Source organism: Vicugna pacos, chromosome 12, assembly GCF_048564905.1.
Source record: "Vicugna pacos chromosome 12, VicPac4, whole genome shotgun sequence".
Lineage (NCBI taxonomy): Eukaryota > Metazoa > Chordata > Mammalia > Artiodactyla > Camelidae > Vicugna > Vicugna pacos.
Window position 1 is genome coordinate 42543311 of NC_132998.1, and position 17671 is coordinate 42560981.

The 17671-nt window shown below is 33.5% G+C and overlaps 1 protein-coding gene across 7 annotated transcripts in view; it reads right to left on the reverse strand.

The window, feature by feature from the left end:
• Positions 1-17671, reverse strand: part of LRRIQ1 (leucine rich repeats and IQ motif containing 1) — a 178788-nt gene that overhangs the window by 35875 nt on the left and 125242 nt on the right. For 5 of the 7 annotated variants that reach the window (XR_012078573.1, XM_072973310.1, XM_072973309.1 and 2 more), the window contains exons 24-25: positions 3266-3398; positions 511-571 (exon numbers count right to left, since the gene is read on the reverse strand). Coding sequence is in view for 5 of the 7 variants with exons in the window: in XM_072973310.1 (XP_072829411.1) it covers positions 511-571; positions 3266-3398 (194 nt within the window). In the remaining 2 variants the exon portion in view is untranslated. Of the gene's footprint in view, positions 1-510; positions 572-3265; positions 3399-17671 lie in introns of those variants that run through there. The other 2 variants (XM_072973312.1, XM_072973313.1) reach the window with 2 other exon arrangements.

The following is a 17671-nucleotide window of genomic DNA, read 5'->3' on the forward strand; positions in this document are numbered from 1 at the left end:
ATCATATGGTACAATTGACTTCGGCAGTGCATGTACAGTTATACTGTCTAGAGTCTACACTCTGGTCACCGTGCTTAGAGCTTAGTAGTTCCTCAAGTTCCAATAATTTGTACTTTATTATTTAGGGTGGCTGAGTTCACAATTACTTGTTAATTTTTATCCAGTTTGATTATCTGAGGGTACTTTGCTGTTTCCTTCAAGTGTCCTACTCTTCTGAAGTATTCAAGAAAATAGTTTCATTCTTATCTAGTGTTTTTTAAAAATATGGTAGCATGCTAATATTTAAAAATCTGCCCTATAGAATTAATATTTTAAAGTAATATATTTTAACATTATATTACAAGTCAATTAAATATATTATTTTAATATATAACATTTTGAGATTAACCCCCAAAAGATATAGTTGGAATATTTTCATAATTTATGCTACTTATGGACATATTTTGAAGTGCCATTTATGGAGTATGGGTGCCTATAACATTTTTCTGTAACTTTAAACACATTTCTTACCACAAGCTGAACTCTTCCACCATTAAGTACATCTGGATCTAACTCAGGCAAGAAGTGATTGCTGCATAGTGACAAAAACAGAAATCATATTATTACAGAAATGTAGAGGAAAAATATGAAAGACATGCCAAATGAAAAGTCTGAGAGAAATCAGTAACTATAAATACTTTATTACATGTACTTATATATCTCACTTATGGGAAAGGCTAAGCTTCCTATTTTAAAATAGCTTTAGTGTGTTTAATGCACTATACTAATGCCCACAATTAACTTCTGTTTACAATTAGAACACTAATATTGAGCTTTTCAAAAACTTGTTTTTCTTAAAAATTATTACTTATTAAATATTCCTTTATATATTATGTTTTCAAAACAGAAAAAAATCCATCAATAATTGCCTACTGCATTATATGTTTAAATATAACTTATTTAGGAGTAAAGGATATTTTAAATGCTTAAGCATGTCTAAAATACATCCTGAAACATTTTGCTTATATTTTTCATTATCTATACAGATACTTTAAAATCTCTGAAACAGACCTTTTATATCTGGTTAATATACATGGTAATCAGCTATGAGTTATACTATGTTTGTTTATAGTTCTAGGAATGTCATCTTATGAATTACACTAAATTGATTATTACCAACAAAATAATTATGTTTGCATTACATAAAATACTTAGCAAAATAAATAATTCTCAAATGTTAATCACTTTATTCCTACTTTGATCACAATGAAATAGGACATAATAACCTAGATTATGAAATACTATTTTAATTTCACTTTCATTCTTCATTTTTTTCCCATATATTTAAAGAAATTACATGGATAGAATTGATCACATATGAAGATTTCAATTATTATTAAAAAAAAGTTTCTTTTTTATACATTATAACTTGCTGCTAAGTTAAGTTTTAACCCTCGTAATTGTTGGATTTGTTTGTCACTAATTTAAATAGTTATTACCCACAATGCCTGGAAACATTTCCAAAGCGTCATCTACATTTAGATTCAATATTGGTTTATCAATTTAATAAATGCTTATAGTAGCACATTTAAAAAAACTGTTTTGTGGATATATGTAGCTAAAATTAAAGTCTTAAAAATTTATATCAAAAATATTATCTCTGGATTTTTATTTCCTTAAAACTTCGATTCAATGGTTAAACACATATATGCTTTATGTTACATTATTTGGGCTGAATTTTATTTCCTCAAACTTTATATTTTCAAATCCTAATACTCAATCCCTCAGAATATGACCTTAGTGAAGATGGGGCCTTGAAAGAGGTAATTAAGGTAAAATGAGGTCATGGGGTGGGCCCTAATCCAATATAAGTGGTGTCATTGTAAGAAAAAGAGATTAGAACACAGATAACACAGACTCGGAGGGATAATCACAGGAGGCTGAGACAGGAGGGAAGCGGGCAGGGCACAACCACTGAAGGAATGACACAGCTATTGACCAGGACGCACTGGTTAGAACCAAGATGGTGGAAGATTCGACTTCCAGTAGATCTTGAGCCTCATGGCACACCCACAGGCACCATGACAGTTCCTAGGCTCACCATAAAAGGTCAAAAAGTGGGGGAGGGCTTAATTCCTGGAGATCCTTGCCCCTTTCCCAAAGTTGTTGGAATAATCCTTTGACTCATTAGCATATGAAATTACAGAGCTCATAAAAACTAACAACTCTGCACCTCATAGTCACTCTCTCTCTTGCCTTCTGGGATGGCCCTCACTCTGTCTATGGAGTGTGTATCTACTTTAAACTAAACACCCCCCCAAGCTGTGTCCTCTCTCCCTCTCCCTTTTGAGATGGCCTGCATTCTGCTTATGAAGTGTGGATCTCTTAAGTTGCTTTTCCTTCTGAGTGAGATGGACCACACTCTGTCTATCTGTATCTCTCTTAACAAACTTGCTTTCACTTTACTAAGCCTTGCCCTTCAATTCTTTCCTGCACGAGGCAAGAACCTATTCTCTGGCAACAAGGACACAATGAGAAAGTGGCCATCTGCAAGTCAAGGAGACAGACCTCCAAAGAAACCAAACTTGCTGACTCCTTGATCTGGGACTTACAGCCTCCAGAACTGTGAGAAAACAGATCTCTGCTTTTTAAGACATCCAACCTGTGGTATTTTGTTATGGCAGTCCTAGAAAATTAATGCATATATTAATGAAACAAAAGGTTATTACCTATTAGGTTCAAGGCCTTGTTTGTTGCTAAGGGATTTAAATTTTTGATAGCCTCAACCTAGTGAGCTCACCTCTATCCTGTGAAATAAGTAAGATTTATCATCTCACCATAAAGAAGAGGAAACTCAAGCATGGAGACATTGAAAATTAGTTACAAGACTGGTAAAGTGGCAGCATCAGGGCTGAATTGTTATTTTAACTGCCAAACACAGATGGTAACAAAGTAACAGAAAATAATATACTATAACTTTCAATACCTGTGATATTTATAAACAGTTAATGAGTACCATACATTTACTTTATGAAGCAGAATCATTTGTGTGGTTCATCTGTCGACTGTAAGTACTGTAGAAACAAAAGTTCTCAAATTTATTAGGGTAAAAAATATAAAGAGTGATTAAACCTATTCTATACAAGAGGTCTTTTTATAATCTGCAATATGGTATATTGGCCTTTGGCTGTATAAAGTCATGATTGTTTTAGCACAATTAACCTAGGTTTCACTTTTCAAGATGTGTTTACAATACAAAAATCTAATTTAAAGGAAATGATCTCACCATTTCATATTTCTGGAACTAGTTTTTTCTTGAACCCCAACCTGTGTGTGAAGCCATTGGTATGTATATTCTTTACTCCTTTCTAATTTTTCATTTGTGGTGGTATCCTTATACTGTAATTCTTCTTCCTTACCTAGAGGGAAAAAATGAAAATTTTATTTGTTATTTAAAGAGATCAAATTTTGGCCAAGCAATTCACTCTAGGCTAACAATTTTATCACAGGAAAGAAAAAAGCAAAATAATTTAATTCATAGGAGCTAAATCACCTCTAAGAAAAATAATGCCAGTCACTTATAAATTAAGTACTTTTCCTGCTTGAGTTTCAAACCTACCTATTTTGAAATATAAAAGAGATGTTTTAATACAACCAACATTTTATAGGGTTTGTTTTCTCATTTTTTTAATTAGAAAATACAAAGAATTATTTTTGAGAGACAGTAGAATTTAAAGTCTAATTGTTCTCATATTATCTTATCCATATGTAGAATTTATAAATTCTATTGAAGATATCTGAAACAGAATTTTAAGTAAAACTAAGCTTGGCTTGTGTAAGCTAATACATTTAAGTTAGGAGTATCATTTATATCACGTGTAGGAAACCTGTGTGAATGCCACAGCAGCTACTTCAAAGATGGAAGGGGAACAGCGTAACAGAGAAAATGGGTCCATGGAAAACATGCAGGAGGAGAAATTACACAAGGTAAGAATATAAAATAACAAATACAAGGGAACATAAGCTATTAAAAAAAGGAAAAAAACCAACCTTTGTATTTACATTTAAAATTTACTATATATATGTTTGTATTTTTCCAAAAACAACAACAACAAAACAACAACAACAACAAGCCTTCAGACATTGCTGCTACATCAATGCCATGCATCTGAGTTACACTGAAGACCTGCTGTTTTAGAGCCTTTCTCCTTGGTCTTGGTTTTTCAGGCCACTTCTTTTTAGGTGCCATCACCATGCTGAGAGATTTCTAGCTTTGTAGACTTGATTGACAGTACACCAGCAAAGGGTATCTCTTGAAACTAACTCATGGTAATCACACTCACAAGAATTCTATAATTTAAAAGCTGGCATTTAAAATGTCAATTTATTAATTTGAACTGTCCTTTCACTGTAAATCTTCGTACAGAGAAAGTCATCTTATACTTGCAAGCTGTTTGGAAAACGAAGCATGGTGCAAAGTCTATTTTGAATGTTTGGTGCGTGTGCACACACATTTAAACAGGTACACACAAGCTTAGTATTTGTCATTCTGAATATATTGAGGAAGGGACATTTATCCCGTCTTATTTTCCTTAAGAGTTGCTGTTTTAATTAGTGAAATTAGTCTATCAATTTCAATCCAAAGAGATATGGGAGCCAATTCTCAGGAAAGCTACAATTTAGGATATTTATTGATCTAAATTATGTTACTTAGTAAAGTTAACTTCCTGTTAACGTGTCATGCCACTTTACGTTTCTAAAACAGTTGTACTTCTTGCATCCTGAGCTTAAGCCAATTCCTCCGTAGTTGCTGTATTAGAGGAAAAATTACTTCACGTTCAAGGGCTGACCACTGAATCCATGAGCAGACAGCATTTTGATAAATGGGATTCCTAATATAGAAACTATAAAAAAGACTCAAAGGGAAGATCTGGCGTTACCACATCCAGTTACTGCAGTGAGGACTAAGCCTCTGTTCCAGCAGAGTCCCAGCCTTTTATATGCCTTTCTTGGTTGACCAGACCAAATGTTGAACCCATGAGTGCAATGACAGAAAACAAGGAGGAATCAGTGACCCTGATAATCAGCTGAGCCCATGGCTGGAACCTACTTACTCTTGATTTGTAGAAGATCTTTTTGTAACAAATGTACTTTTAGTGAAAAATAAAAATTGTCTCTTTGTCTTAATGTTTTTTAAAATAGTGACATATACTTGAAGTAGTCCCTTTTTAAAACGCTCATTCTGAAAAGTCCCTTTTTAAAACGCTCATTCTGAAAAGCTTCTACAGTAACACTCCATAAACCCTAAGTGGTTTTACATCAGAACTCAGCCAAGATTCTAAACAACAATCCCTGAGTAAAGATTAGAAGATTTGACTGTAAGGGTCCATCAATTCATTTTAAGCTAAAGGCATAGATTGACAGATTGGCATGAGCTCAGTGTAAGAAACAGAAGTATAGTGGTGACACTGGACGGATATACTCAAAGATACTGCAATTCCAACACTGGAGGAAATGATGCTGGCAAGTGATTTTGGCTAAACCATTTCAGGATTACCTCTGTCACTGAGAAGGAGAAAGGAGGATTTACTGTTTGAAGTTTGCTTTTAGCATCTTGTGTAGGAATAATGATGGTGATCTAGATTACTTAACAGACACTTGTCACTTTCTAGTCAGGCTGCCCAATAAATCTTTCCTTTTGGTTTTAGAAGAAGCATCAATTATTCTGCCTGCAAAAAGCAAACCCACTACCTACCTACTGTTCTTTCCTTCTTCTCTGGGTCTTCATTAATTTCTTGTACCATCAACCTAAGGGGAAAAAGTCTCTTTTGGTTCCTTCTGTCCCCTAATTACTGCAGTCTACACGTGCTCCTTTACTTCAATACACAAATTTTAGTAATTTTATTTAAATAAATTAAACTTCTTTGATTATAAAAATAATACATTCTCATAATAGACAATTTAGAAAATACAGAAAACTAAGAAGTCAAAGAAAAGAAAATCCACAAAAGTCTCACTACCTAAAGACAACCACTGGGTAACATTTCTGAGGTATTTCCTAGTAGTTCTTTTTTTCATAGACTTGTTTTGTTTTTTTATTTACATACAATTGTATGTATCCTACATATGCTACTTCTCAGTTAGTACTATTACAAATGCATTCTATGTAATGGAAATCTCATCCTAAATATACTTCTGGGAACTACACAGTATGATGCACCAACTTGTTACATGAAGGTTTTTAATTACTCTATGTAATTAATCCATTTTCAGGTGGAATTAAAGATAACATGTCTACAATTATAAATATGTTGAGGGACATGACATAATCTGTATTGTAAATAGTTTTAAAAACTTGTACCAATTTACCACATGCTATATGAGGTTACTCGTTTCACTAAGCCCCTGGTCAACACTCGGACACTAAATATTTTAAAGCTGCTGATAATTTGACAAAAATATTATCTAGTATGGTCTTAATTTATATGTCTTTACTGCTAGCTAGATTAAAAGTGATTCCATATGAGTATTTATTAATTGTAGATCATAAAGTATACAATATCTTTTTTCTTTCCCCCAATTATCTGCTGGATTCTAGTATTTCCATTTTTGTTTTCAATTGACCATTCATAATCCTATATCTGTTATCACTGGTGCAAATATTTTCTCCTGCCCATTTTTTGATTTTAGTTTCTACTCTGTTTTCAAAAGGGGCATTTCTTTTCCTCTAGGCATACAAATCTACCCACTTGCTAAATAGCTTCTAAATTACAAGCCATTTTCCTCTCATAATTTATAGGTTTATGTCTCTCATTTCAATTGATATATAAGATTTCAGGGACAAATTCTATACTCTTCTAACATTTTATCTTTTGCATTAAAATACAGTGGTTAACAAAATTCTTTTAAGAGAAATATCTTGTCTGTTTCTGTTTTCATTTTCCATTCTTAATTTATTCCAATCTGATTCTATCAAATTGACATTGTCCTCACTAAGAAGGCTTTAACCCATCTTATCTACTAAACATATTTATTCTTTATTTTCATTGTCTTCTCTGCTGAATTCAACTACACAAACTATTTCCTTTGTCTTTAAACTCTCTTCTCTGCAGGATTTTGGAACATCAGACTTCAAGTGCTTCCTTTCAGGCTCCTTTATAGAGTCCTTCAGTTGTTGGTGCTCCTCATTCTACGAGTATCTAGGAGCCCCCTACTCCGTCCCCACCCCACCCCATGCCTGGCACTGTGCTGGCTTTTGATGACAGTCAACTAGATTTGAATTGTTTATTGCCTCATGGGGCTAGCAGCCTAGAGGACTAGATATTACCAACCCCTACCTTATTCTGGTTCTCAGTTCCAGCTGAACTTCAGAATCACACCTTATTTTTATCATCATCATCCTACTAAGTCTGTTTTTCCTCCTGAATCCCCAAATCATCCAGACCAGGTACTCTGCAGTCAACCTTGGCAGCTCATCCTTTATGTAACATCTAATCAGAAACTGGGTCTAGTCTACCTGCTGGGCTTCTCGCTACTGTTTGGCTCCTCCTTTTCATCCCCATTGTCCCATTTGGAAGAGGAGTGAGTAAGCCTCTGCTGATTTACTGACATCCGTGCCTCAGCCCACTACAGTATGGCTTTCTCTGCACACCGTTTCACTAGAACTGTTCACACTGAGTGTACTAATATGGCTAAATCTTTGCGACTTTTTGACGTTCTTATCTCACTTACTCCTCTATAATATATGACATTGTTGTCCATGCCTCCCTTCTTAAAAGGCTTATTTCCTTTGACTCTTGTTTAATTACACTTATGCTGTTTTTTCTCTGTCATTTTGTCTTAAAGCCCAGTTTCCTTTTCCTTTGCCAACTTTTCCCGTCTAAGGATTCTATCCTGGGCCCAATCTTATTCTTAGGCTATAATCTTCCTGTAAGAGGATATTCATTCAAGTTTTCAAAATCACTTTCCTCATCTCCTTCTGAAATGCGTCCATCCAAAGCCCCTCCACTTAGGTATCCTACAGGTAATTTAAACAGAGTATGTAAAAGCTGAACTCATGTGTTATGCCACCTTTTCCAAATTCCTAGAATTCTAGCATCAGACTCTGCAAAACACGGAAACTAGAGTGTTGTGCTGAAGCAGCATTCTTCCTCACCCTTCAATTGTGGATTTTACCTCCTAAATTCATTTCAATCTATCAAATCTCTGGTATTCACATTCTCACTTATTTAATTTCAATTCATCATATCTTTTCAATTACTGTAACTGCCTTCTCACTGGTCTTTATGCTTTTGGTCTTGTTCCCATGTATGTATCTCCACACTGCAAATGGTCTTGATAAAGTACAAATCTAATTATGCTCTTCCAGAGGTTAAACTCCTGGTTGTCCACTCCCTTCGGATAATGTTCAAAACATTTTGCATAGCATATAGGCCTTCTATACACCTTCAGATGCCATCTGTTAAGTTCCTGCCTCAATCACCCAGATGTACTATAATTACTCAAAATGATCTCTTTTGCCTATAGACATAATGTTTGGGATTATCCACATTATCAGTGGTGTTCCTGCTTCAGGTCTTCAGGTCTGAGTTTAGAAATTACATTCTTTGGGGGAAGCCCCTGATCGTCCAACACTTTATTCCTTATCTGCATTAGGCTAGAGATGCCTCCAAAGATACTATGGAGACCTCATGATAGTATTTATTACATTATTTTACTTTCTTATTCATGTGTCTCTTTTGCCTACTAGAATATACGCGCTTTAAGTGGTACACAGCACGGTGGTGCTCAGCAAATACTGGTACAATTAAGGAACAATTGTCATGGCTGATGAGCGTTCTCTAAGAAATACAGAGCTGGAATTTAGATTTTTAGTGTGCAGACGAACTGTGCATTGTGGAGGATAACACATGTCTAAATGTGATTAACTCAGTTATAATAAGAGAAACTTCAGCTCTGAAAGTCAGAATTAGATTGGGATAAAAATTGACAAACAAAGGCAGCAAACTCAAAACGAAAAAAACAACACTATATATATATAAAGTATTTATAAAATGTTGACAAAGTCCTCAATCCTAGAGAAAAGTAGTTCAGCTTTAAGACGTTCACCAAAAGAAATGAAGTCTCTTTAAATTAATGGAAATATTTTTTTTCTTCAAGAAAAGCAAATTAAGTGTTCATTAAACCCATATGTTTCAAATTAATCAGTTTTCTAAATTTTCAATATAGCATAATATCCTCTACAGAGGGAGATTAGGATTCAATTATCATTTGGGGCACACAAAAAGAAGCTAATTATTTATAGTTTTAATACATATGGCAATTTTCCCATGACTATTTTCTTTTCCCTTAATGGCCTTTCTCAGTAATATAATAATAAAATACTGTTGGTTTCATGGATGGAGATGAGTTCATTTCTTTACCAAAAGCTTTTGGAGGACATGGCTGCATGCTGAGCAAAATGCTTCATGTGATGGAAATATTTTTGGTAACTTTGATAAATGGCTCATTCTATGTATTTTATGCTGGAAAAAGTAAAAAATATGATTTACATTATAAAGTATAAGTGTTCTGTATATGTTTACTAAAAGAAGTTATTGCATCATACCTCACAAATAAAGCAAAAATAAAATTGGAGTTTGGCATAAATGTTACACTAACAGATTTTTAAATTTATTAACATCTGTATAAATACTTGTTGATAGGCTGTTTATGGCTTCTTCCTTAACCAACCCAATCTGCTGTTGGAAAGTTGACAGCACTGGCATGAAACCAGTAACTCTCTAAGAGCCATTTGTGTGTGACATGCAACATCCCTATTCTTTTAAAATATATTTAAATATATACGTAATTGATCACTAAGGAAAAATGACTGTATGAATAAAGAAGATTGTTGGTACAAGAGTTTAAAAACAGAGATTTTAGGAACAGAGCCAAAGCTACACGTAAGGGTCAAAGGCTAATTGCAGCGCTAATCACTACTTTACATATTTCACTATATTTTATGGCAGAAAAGGTAAAAAAAAAAAAAGTACTAGAATAAAAAATACTTGCTTATTTCTGACATTTGAATTAATTTTCAAAATTCATCTGTTGAGGGGTTTGGGTAATACATTAAGTATATGAATGGTCTTTACGAAAGCAAAGAAAAATAAAAGCGAGTTACTAAATTATACATTTAAAAATACATGGATTTTGCAAGACACAATTTTCAATACCAAGGAATTGCTAGGGTTACGTAAATCCCTCTGGAATAACAGAACCATTCTTTTCTAAAGCGGTTATAGTTGTGCTTATTAAATAATTATAAGTATTCTGATTTTAATTTATGTACAATTCTACCTGAAAAAAATATGTTTTCCCATTTATATTGTTCAGTTGAGTTGTATCTCCTCATTAATATCTTTAGAGTGGAGTACCAAATACTACATAAAGGGTGGTTCTTTTGTGTCTTCTGTAAGAGCCACAAAACTCAAGAAAATAGCAGGTTGTTAAAGTTATAAAGATATTAATATATAATGTGTCTCCATGTTTGCTGTTAACTAGGGCTGAGACTAGAGTAAGGAAAGAGGGAGAAGTGAGATATTTGCCTTAGGCACAACATGTAAGGGGGTGCCAACAAATCAGTAATCAAGATACATAATATTTTGATGTCATAATTTAAAATCAAAATTAATGCAAAAATCCACGATGCACCAAATATCCAAGTTCTAAATGACAGAATCAGTAACAGTGCTGTGCCAAGCTCTATTGGAGCCTGCGGTAAAAGGAAAGCTCAGTAACACTAATCCTTCTTTGCCACGGTATTGGCAGCTTTACCCACTTCTAAGTAATGCTAATGAAAGTGTCAAAAGGGTTTGTTTTTAGAACTACTCAGTAGCCATTGTCTGAGATTGCTTTCTACTGTTTGTCCTGAATCAGGCACACTACTGAGTTTTCCACTACAAGAGGCCCTGGAATTCTGACATATAAGAAAACAATTACAGAATCAATTACTTCAGTCTATATAGGAGAAGCTAAACCCTATTCATCTTTCCATCTGCCTAGCAACTAACTTACCAGCTGTCATGTTGGGCACATTGTTTACTTCCTCTCTGCCTCAGTTTTCTCCTCTCAAAATGTATGTAGTAACCATATAAAGTAATAGAACACATAGAATGCCCAACATATAGTAAGGGTTTTAACAACTGTAGCTGTTTTTCTTTTCTTTTCTCTCCTTCCTTCCTTCCTTCCTTCCTTCCTTCCTTCCTTCCTTCCTTCCTTCCTTCCTTTCTTTCCTTTTCTTTTCTTTCTTAAATGAACTCCATTATGCACAGCCTTAATGCTCTCTCAGTTGCCATGGGCTGAGACTTCCCTACCCTGGAGGGAGACTGTCTGCAGAAGTTTCTAAATCTAGGCTAAGATCAGGATTCCAGGGGGTCACTGACAGGAGGGGAAGATTCCAGGATTAACCACAAAACTAGACAGAATAATTTTCTGGGGGTGAGTCCAGGAAGTCCTCCTTACCAGAATTCTAAATCTGTAACAGGTATTTTTTAAAATGTATTTTATTTCATAATATATGAGGATTTTAGTGTGTCTCTAATAAAGGAGAATTAATTTCCAAAAGATAAGAAGGGTACACAGTCCTAATTGATTTGAAGTTATTTCAAATAATTTTTAGCAATTGGTCAGTAATAACCATGAAGGAGTCTCCACTGACATGATTCTCTCCTGTTTCACTCTCTCAATTTAATTATCCTTGGAAAATATTCCTCTTTCCAACCTAGACTCCCTCAGGGAGTGTTAATATAGTAGGTCATCCAAACTAGGAACCACCGGATAGAATAATGGAGAGACTGATGATGTAAGTAGGTCGGCTTTCAAAATAACATGGTCATAATGACCACATAAATATCACTGCCACCTGTTTTTTGTTTTGTTTGTCTGTTTGTTTTTTGGTACAGTTTTAGCCTTCAGTTCCCTGCCATCTAGAAGTTTCTACTATTTTGTAAAAAAAAAAAAAATCTCTACCTTACTTATATTTATTAACTGAGATCCAAGTACATGGTTAATTTTCTTTACTAGTTTTATTTCAAAAGGAACCAATTAAGTGGTATTATGATACATTAATGATAGAAACTTGATGGACCCAATTAAACACTTTTTAAATCATTGTAATCAGTTTTTAATAGCTATAAAACAGAAATGTTCATTATATATATATACCTATAATTCATAAAACATTTCTCATTGATTATTTATTATAGAAAGAAGTAAGATAGAAATTATAGGTCTTCCCTATGAAAGTAAGTTTCAGCTTTAAACTATTTACACACATATTAATTTGTGGACCTCTTTTTTTGGAGAAGGTACTGTGTGTGGGGTTTGAAGCAGGAAGGGCCCTCTATTGGACAAGTCACTCCCGTACCCTTAGTTTTGTCATTCGTGAACTTAGGAGGAAAAGCAAAACATGGAGTGCTTCATGAATTTGTGTGTTTTTCTTAGTGTTGTCAGTGTTTTGGATTGAGGCCATTCAATAGGTGTGCAGTGTTATCTCACTGTTGTTTTGGTTTTTTTAAATCCATTTTAAAAATCAAGTTGGTTGTTTTCTTATTGCTGAGTCTGAGGGGGGTTTTGGTATATTTTGGGTAACAGTCCTTTATCAGATGTGTCTTCTGCAAACATTTTCTCCCAGTCTGTGGCTTGTCTTCTCATGATTTTGATAGTGTTTTTCACAGAGCAGAAGTTTTAAATTACTTGCATCATGCTCTTGATGTTGTATCTAAATGGTCATTGCCAAATCCAAGGGCACCTAGAATTCATCTCTGATGTAGCTATAGTAAATACATAAAGACTAATGCCCTATCCTTTGGTTAATAATTAAACAACATGATGAGGAGTTCTAGTAAATATCTATACCTAAGCAATTGACGTTAAGATCTATTCTTAATACTTGGAGGTAGCTGCCTCAGGAGAACAGAGGATAGAATGCGATTTGTTGAACAACCAGAATACTCTCTAGGGACTTTATATATATCATTGTGTCTTTACAACATCCTTGTAAGAAATATATAATTATCATTCTTTTTTTTTTGATAATGAAATTAAAGTGTTGAGCTTATGCAAGAGTAACATGAATTTGAACCCACATTTGCCTGACGCCAAAGCCCACAGTGCTTCCACTTCATCAGGGAGCCATCTTTTCCCATGAAATTCCCCTTAATGCCCTATTTCTGAATATGGAAATAAATGACATTTAAAATGTTCTTAATATACCAGCTGTAATAAATAACACAGAATTTCTTTTTCTCTTGTGGATAACTTTCGGAAAATAAGGAATGATTCTGAAATAAAATTTTCCACATTTCGTCTCAGAGGAATTTGTAAATTTCTACTAAACCTAATCAGATGTTAAATTATGGGAATGAAAAAGAACAACAGATATTCTAGCCATAGAAAATTATGTATGAATTGGTCAACAAACACAGTATTCTATAATGCTGTACTTTTCCTGTAGTAAATACTTTAAGATGCATAGCTTTTTCATGCATATGAAGAATAAATTTGTGACTACTTAAAGCATATTTCTTATCTATGCTCTCTGAAAAACAAAAGCATTTTTAGCTGAGTGTTTCTATGCTACAAAAGAGCTATAAAACAGCATAATTTGACCTAAAGAAAGTGGAACAAATGGATTTTTCCCCCTTTTTCTGTCTTCTCCTTTTAAACTTAAATATAAATGGTTTGGCTTTTTTGTTTTGCAAATTAAGAAAACAATTTCATAAAGGGAAAAGTTTTACAAATTGAACACTCAAAATCACAGACAGTAAATAGAATATAATAAATATTTTGGTTAGATTAATCATATCTACAGGGCTGCTTTAGTTTAAATTCTAATAGAAAGAAAGCAGAAGTAAATCATTGGTTTCATATTCAAAACTAACACGGTGGAAGTGCTGTCAGACAATTCTCCATTTCAGAACATTTGGGAAGTGTGACCCTAACTAGACTTTTGTTACAGACTATCTTTCCAAAAACATTTGTATACCAAACAGTCTTAGAAGACAGAGATAGTGTCTCCTTTGACGCAAAGGGCAGATCTGTTGGCTGTCCAGTAGAAGATCGTGTTTTCTCATCAGTACAAAAGGCAGTTTAATTTGCAACCCACTATAAAATATTTGAGCTCCCTAAGCTTGGGTTTCTCAGCTGTGACAAACCTACCTTGAGCTCAGTATCTACCAGGACTCCTTCACTTTACTCCTGTGGAGGCTGAGGGCTAAGAGAACCAACACAAATACGCTAGTGCCCAGGCTGCTTGCTGTGCTGTGAATAATAAAGCCCTCCGTCCCTGACCTCGGAGTCTTGTATCTTCTGCCAGCATCACAGAATGATGTTGGGATAACTTTCTCTTCCACCTGAAAGTGGGATCCAGTCTCAAACTCTCAAGAGTTTTTGACACAGAAGAACTTTACTCATAAGAGTAAAACTGTATACAGCAGAAAAAAAGAAAATCTTTTGCTTTAGAATCTCAAGTAATGAGGAAAAAAAGGCAGACAGGTTATCTTCAACACAGTTGTAGTGAAACTGACAGCTAATACCTTAAAAGTAACAAGAGAAGGCAGAAGAGAGTTCAATATCTTCAGTGATTGAAAGTTGTATGAATGAAAGAAAGTTACTGTCAAACTGGAATTCACCAGAATAAGGACAAAATACAGAAACATTTTCATATTAACAAAAGCTGCGTTTGCTACTAGCAAACACTTTTTAAAGATATTTATTTAAATGGACAGTCCTTTTCACAATAAAATTCCAGATGAAAGATCCATATTGCAAGATGATATAGGAAATTCATGAATAAGAAATATGTTCGTAAAATCTAATATAAAATGACAGTATAAATAGCAACAATAATGTCTTGTGAAATTAAATATGTCGAGTAAAAGAGAAAAATATTAATACATAATTCACTATGGCGCTGAATTGAATTAATATGTTCAATGGTTCCCATATTCCCTAGGAAGAGCAAAGATTAATTTTAGATTATTTTAACTATGTAATGTTATGATTTCCAGAGTAAAAACTAAGATGAATATATGTAAACAATATTAATTCCATTTTAGTACAAAGAAAACAATAGGAAGAAAAGAGGTATTCAATCCAAAATGGAACAAAGAAGGTAAAGAAAAAGAACACAGTGTATTTAGGCTAATAGAAAACACAAAATAGATACTCATTCAACTATATCAGTACTTATATTACATGTAATTGGTTAAATAACACAGTTAGCAGATAACAATTGTTTCTAGATTTAAAAAAAAAATCCAAAAGTCAAACTTAAATTATAAAGGTACCGTAAGTTTGATAAGTAATTAAGTAAGATTAATATGTAATTAAGTAATATTAATAAGTAATTTAATAAGAAATTTTGAAATAAGTGAAAATGAAATGAAAAGAAAATACAACTTATTAAATTTGTAAAATGCAGAAAAAAATAATGCTTACAGGGCAATTTATAGCACTGAATGCATATTTTAGAAAAGAAGAAATATCTAAAATCAATAATCTAAGTTTCTACCTTAGGAAACTTGGGGGAAAAGAGCAAATTAAATTCAAAGTAAAGAGAAGAAAACAGTAAGAATTTGAGAAGAAATCAATGAAATTGAAAAGAGGAAATCAATAGAGACTATTAATGAAACCAAAAGCTAGTTCTTTGAAAAAAAATTTTAAAAAATCAATAAGTAACCCTCTGACCAGGAAAACTAAGGGAAAGAAAAAAAAAAAAGGAAGACAAGACACAAATTACTAATATCAGAGTAAAAGAGGGGACATCACTATAGATTCCATGGACATTAAAAGAATGACAAAAGTATGCTATGAACAACTCTATTCCCACAAATTTGATAACCTGGACGAAATTTCTTTGAAATACATAAACTGCATACATAAGAATAAACAGATGACCTGAATAGGCATAAATCTATTAATGAAATTGAATCAACAATTAATCACCTTCCAAAATGGAAAGCACCAGGACCAGAAGGGCTCTTGGTGAATTCTAACAAACATTTAAGAAAGAAACTATACATATTCTCTTTTAATCTCTTTCAGAGGATAGCAGCAGAGAGAAAACTTCCTAACTCATCCTATAAGGCCAGAATTACACTAATACCAGAACCAGATAAAGATGTTACATGAAAGAAACTACAATCAATGTCTCTCATGAACATTACACAAAAATCCTCAACAAAATATTAGCAAAACAGATCGAACAATTTATAAAAAGAGTTATACACCATAACTAAGTGGGATTTATCCCAACTATGCAAAGCTGGTTCAGCATTTGAAAAATCAATGAATGTATCCGACACATCAACAGACTAAAATAGAAAAATCACATGATAATATCAATAGATGCAGAAAAAGCATTTGATAAAATCCACTCATTTGTGATTAAAAACTCCCAATAAACTAGGAATAGAGGGGAACTTCCTCAACTTGGAAAAAAATGTCTACAAAAACCCTACAACTAATACTGTATTTAATGGTGAGAAATCGGAAGCTTTCCTACTAAAATTAGGTACAATGATGTTGCCCCTCACCAATCCTTTTCAAACTTGTACTGAAAGTTCTAACTAATGCAATAAAATAAGAAAAGGATATAAAAGATATACAGATTAGGAAGGAAGAAATAGAACCATCTTTGCTTGCAGATGACCTGATCATCTATGCAAAAAACCTAAAAAAACTGACAAGAAAACTTCTGAAACTAAAGTGGTTATATAGCAAGGTTGTGGGATCTAAGGTTAATATACAGAAGTCAACCACTTTCCTATATACCAGCACTGAAAAGGTAGAATTTGAAGTTAAAACACAATACCATTTACACAGGCAACCACATAATTAAAGGTTAAGGGATAACTCTAACAAAAATATGTACAAAATCTATATGAGGAAAACTACAAAGCTCTGATGAAATAAAGAAGGTCTAAACAAATGGGTAAATATTGCATGTTCATGGTTTGGCAGATTCAATATTGGTAAGATTTCAGTTTTTCCTAACTTGATCTATAGATTCAATTAAATCCCAGCAAGTCATTTTTGTGGATAATGACAAAGTGACTCTAAAGTTTATAGGAGAGTTAAAAGACCCAGAATGGCCAACACAATATTGAAGAAGAACAAAGTGGAAGACTGACATTACTCTACTGCAAGACTTAACTATAAATCTATAGCAACCAAGACAGTGCGGTATTGGCAAAAGAATACACACATATATCAATGAAACAGAATAAACAGCTCAGATACAGACACACACTAATATGGTCAGCAGGTCTTTGACAAAGGAGTAAAGGCAATACAATGGAGCAAAGAGAGTTTTTTCAACAAACGGTGCTAGAACAAGTGGACATCCACATACAAAAAAACCAAATCTAGGCTATTATTCATAAACGAATCCAGAAATCCATTAACTCAAAATGGATTGCATACGTAAATGTAAAATCAAGACTCTAAAACTCCTAGAATATAACATAGAAGAAAACCTATATGACCTTGGGTATAGCTATGACTTTTTTGATATAACAACAGAGGCATAATGCATGAAAGAAATAATGAACAAGTTAGAATTCAAAATATACAGAGGGCTCTTAAATCTTAACAGGAAGAAAACAAACAACCTGATTAAAAAAATGGGCAAAAGACACTCAGACAC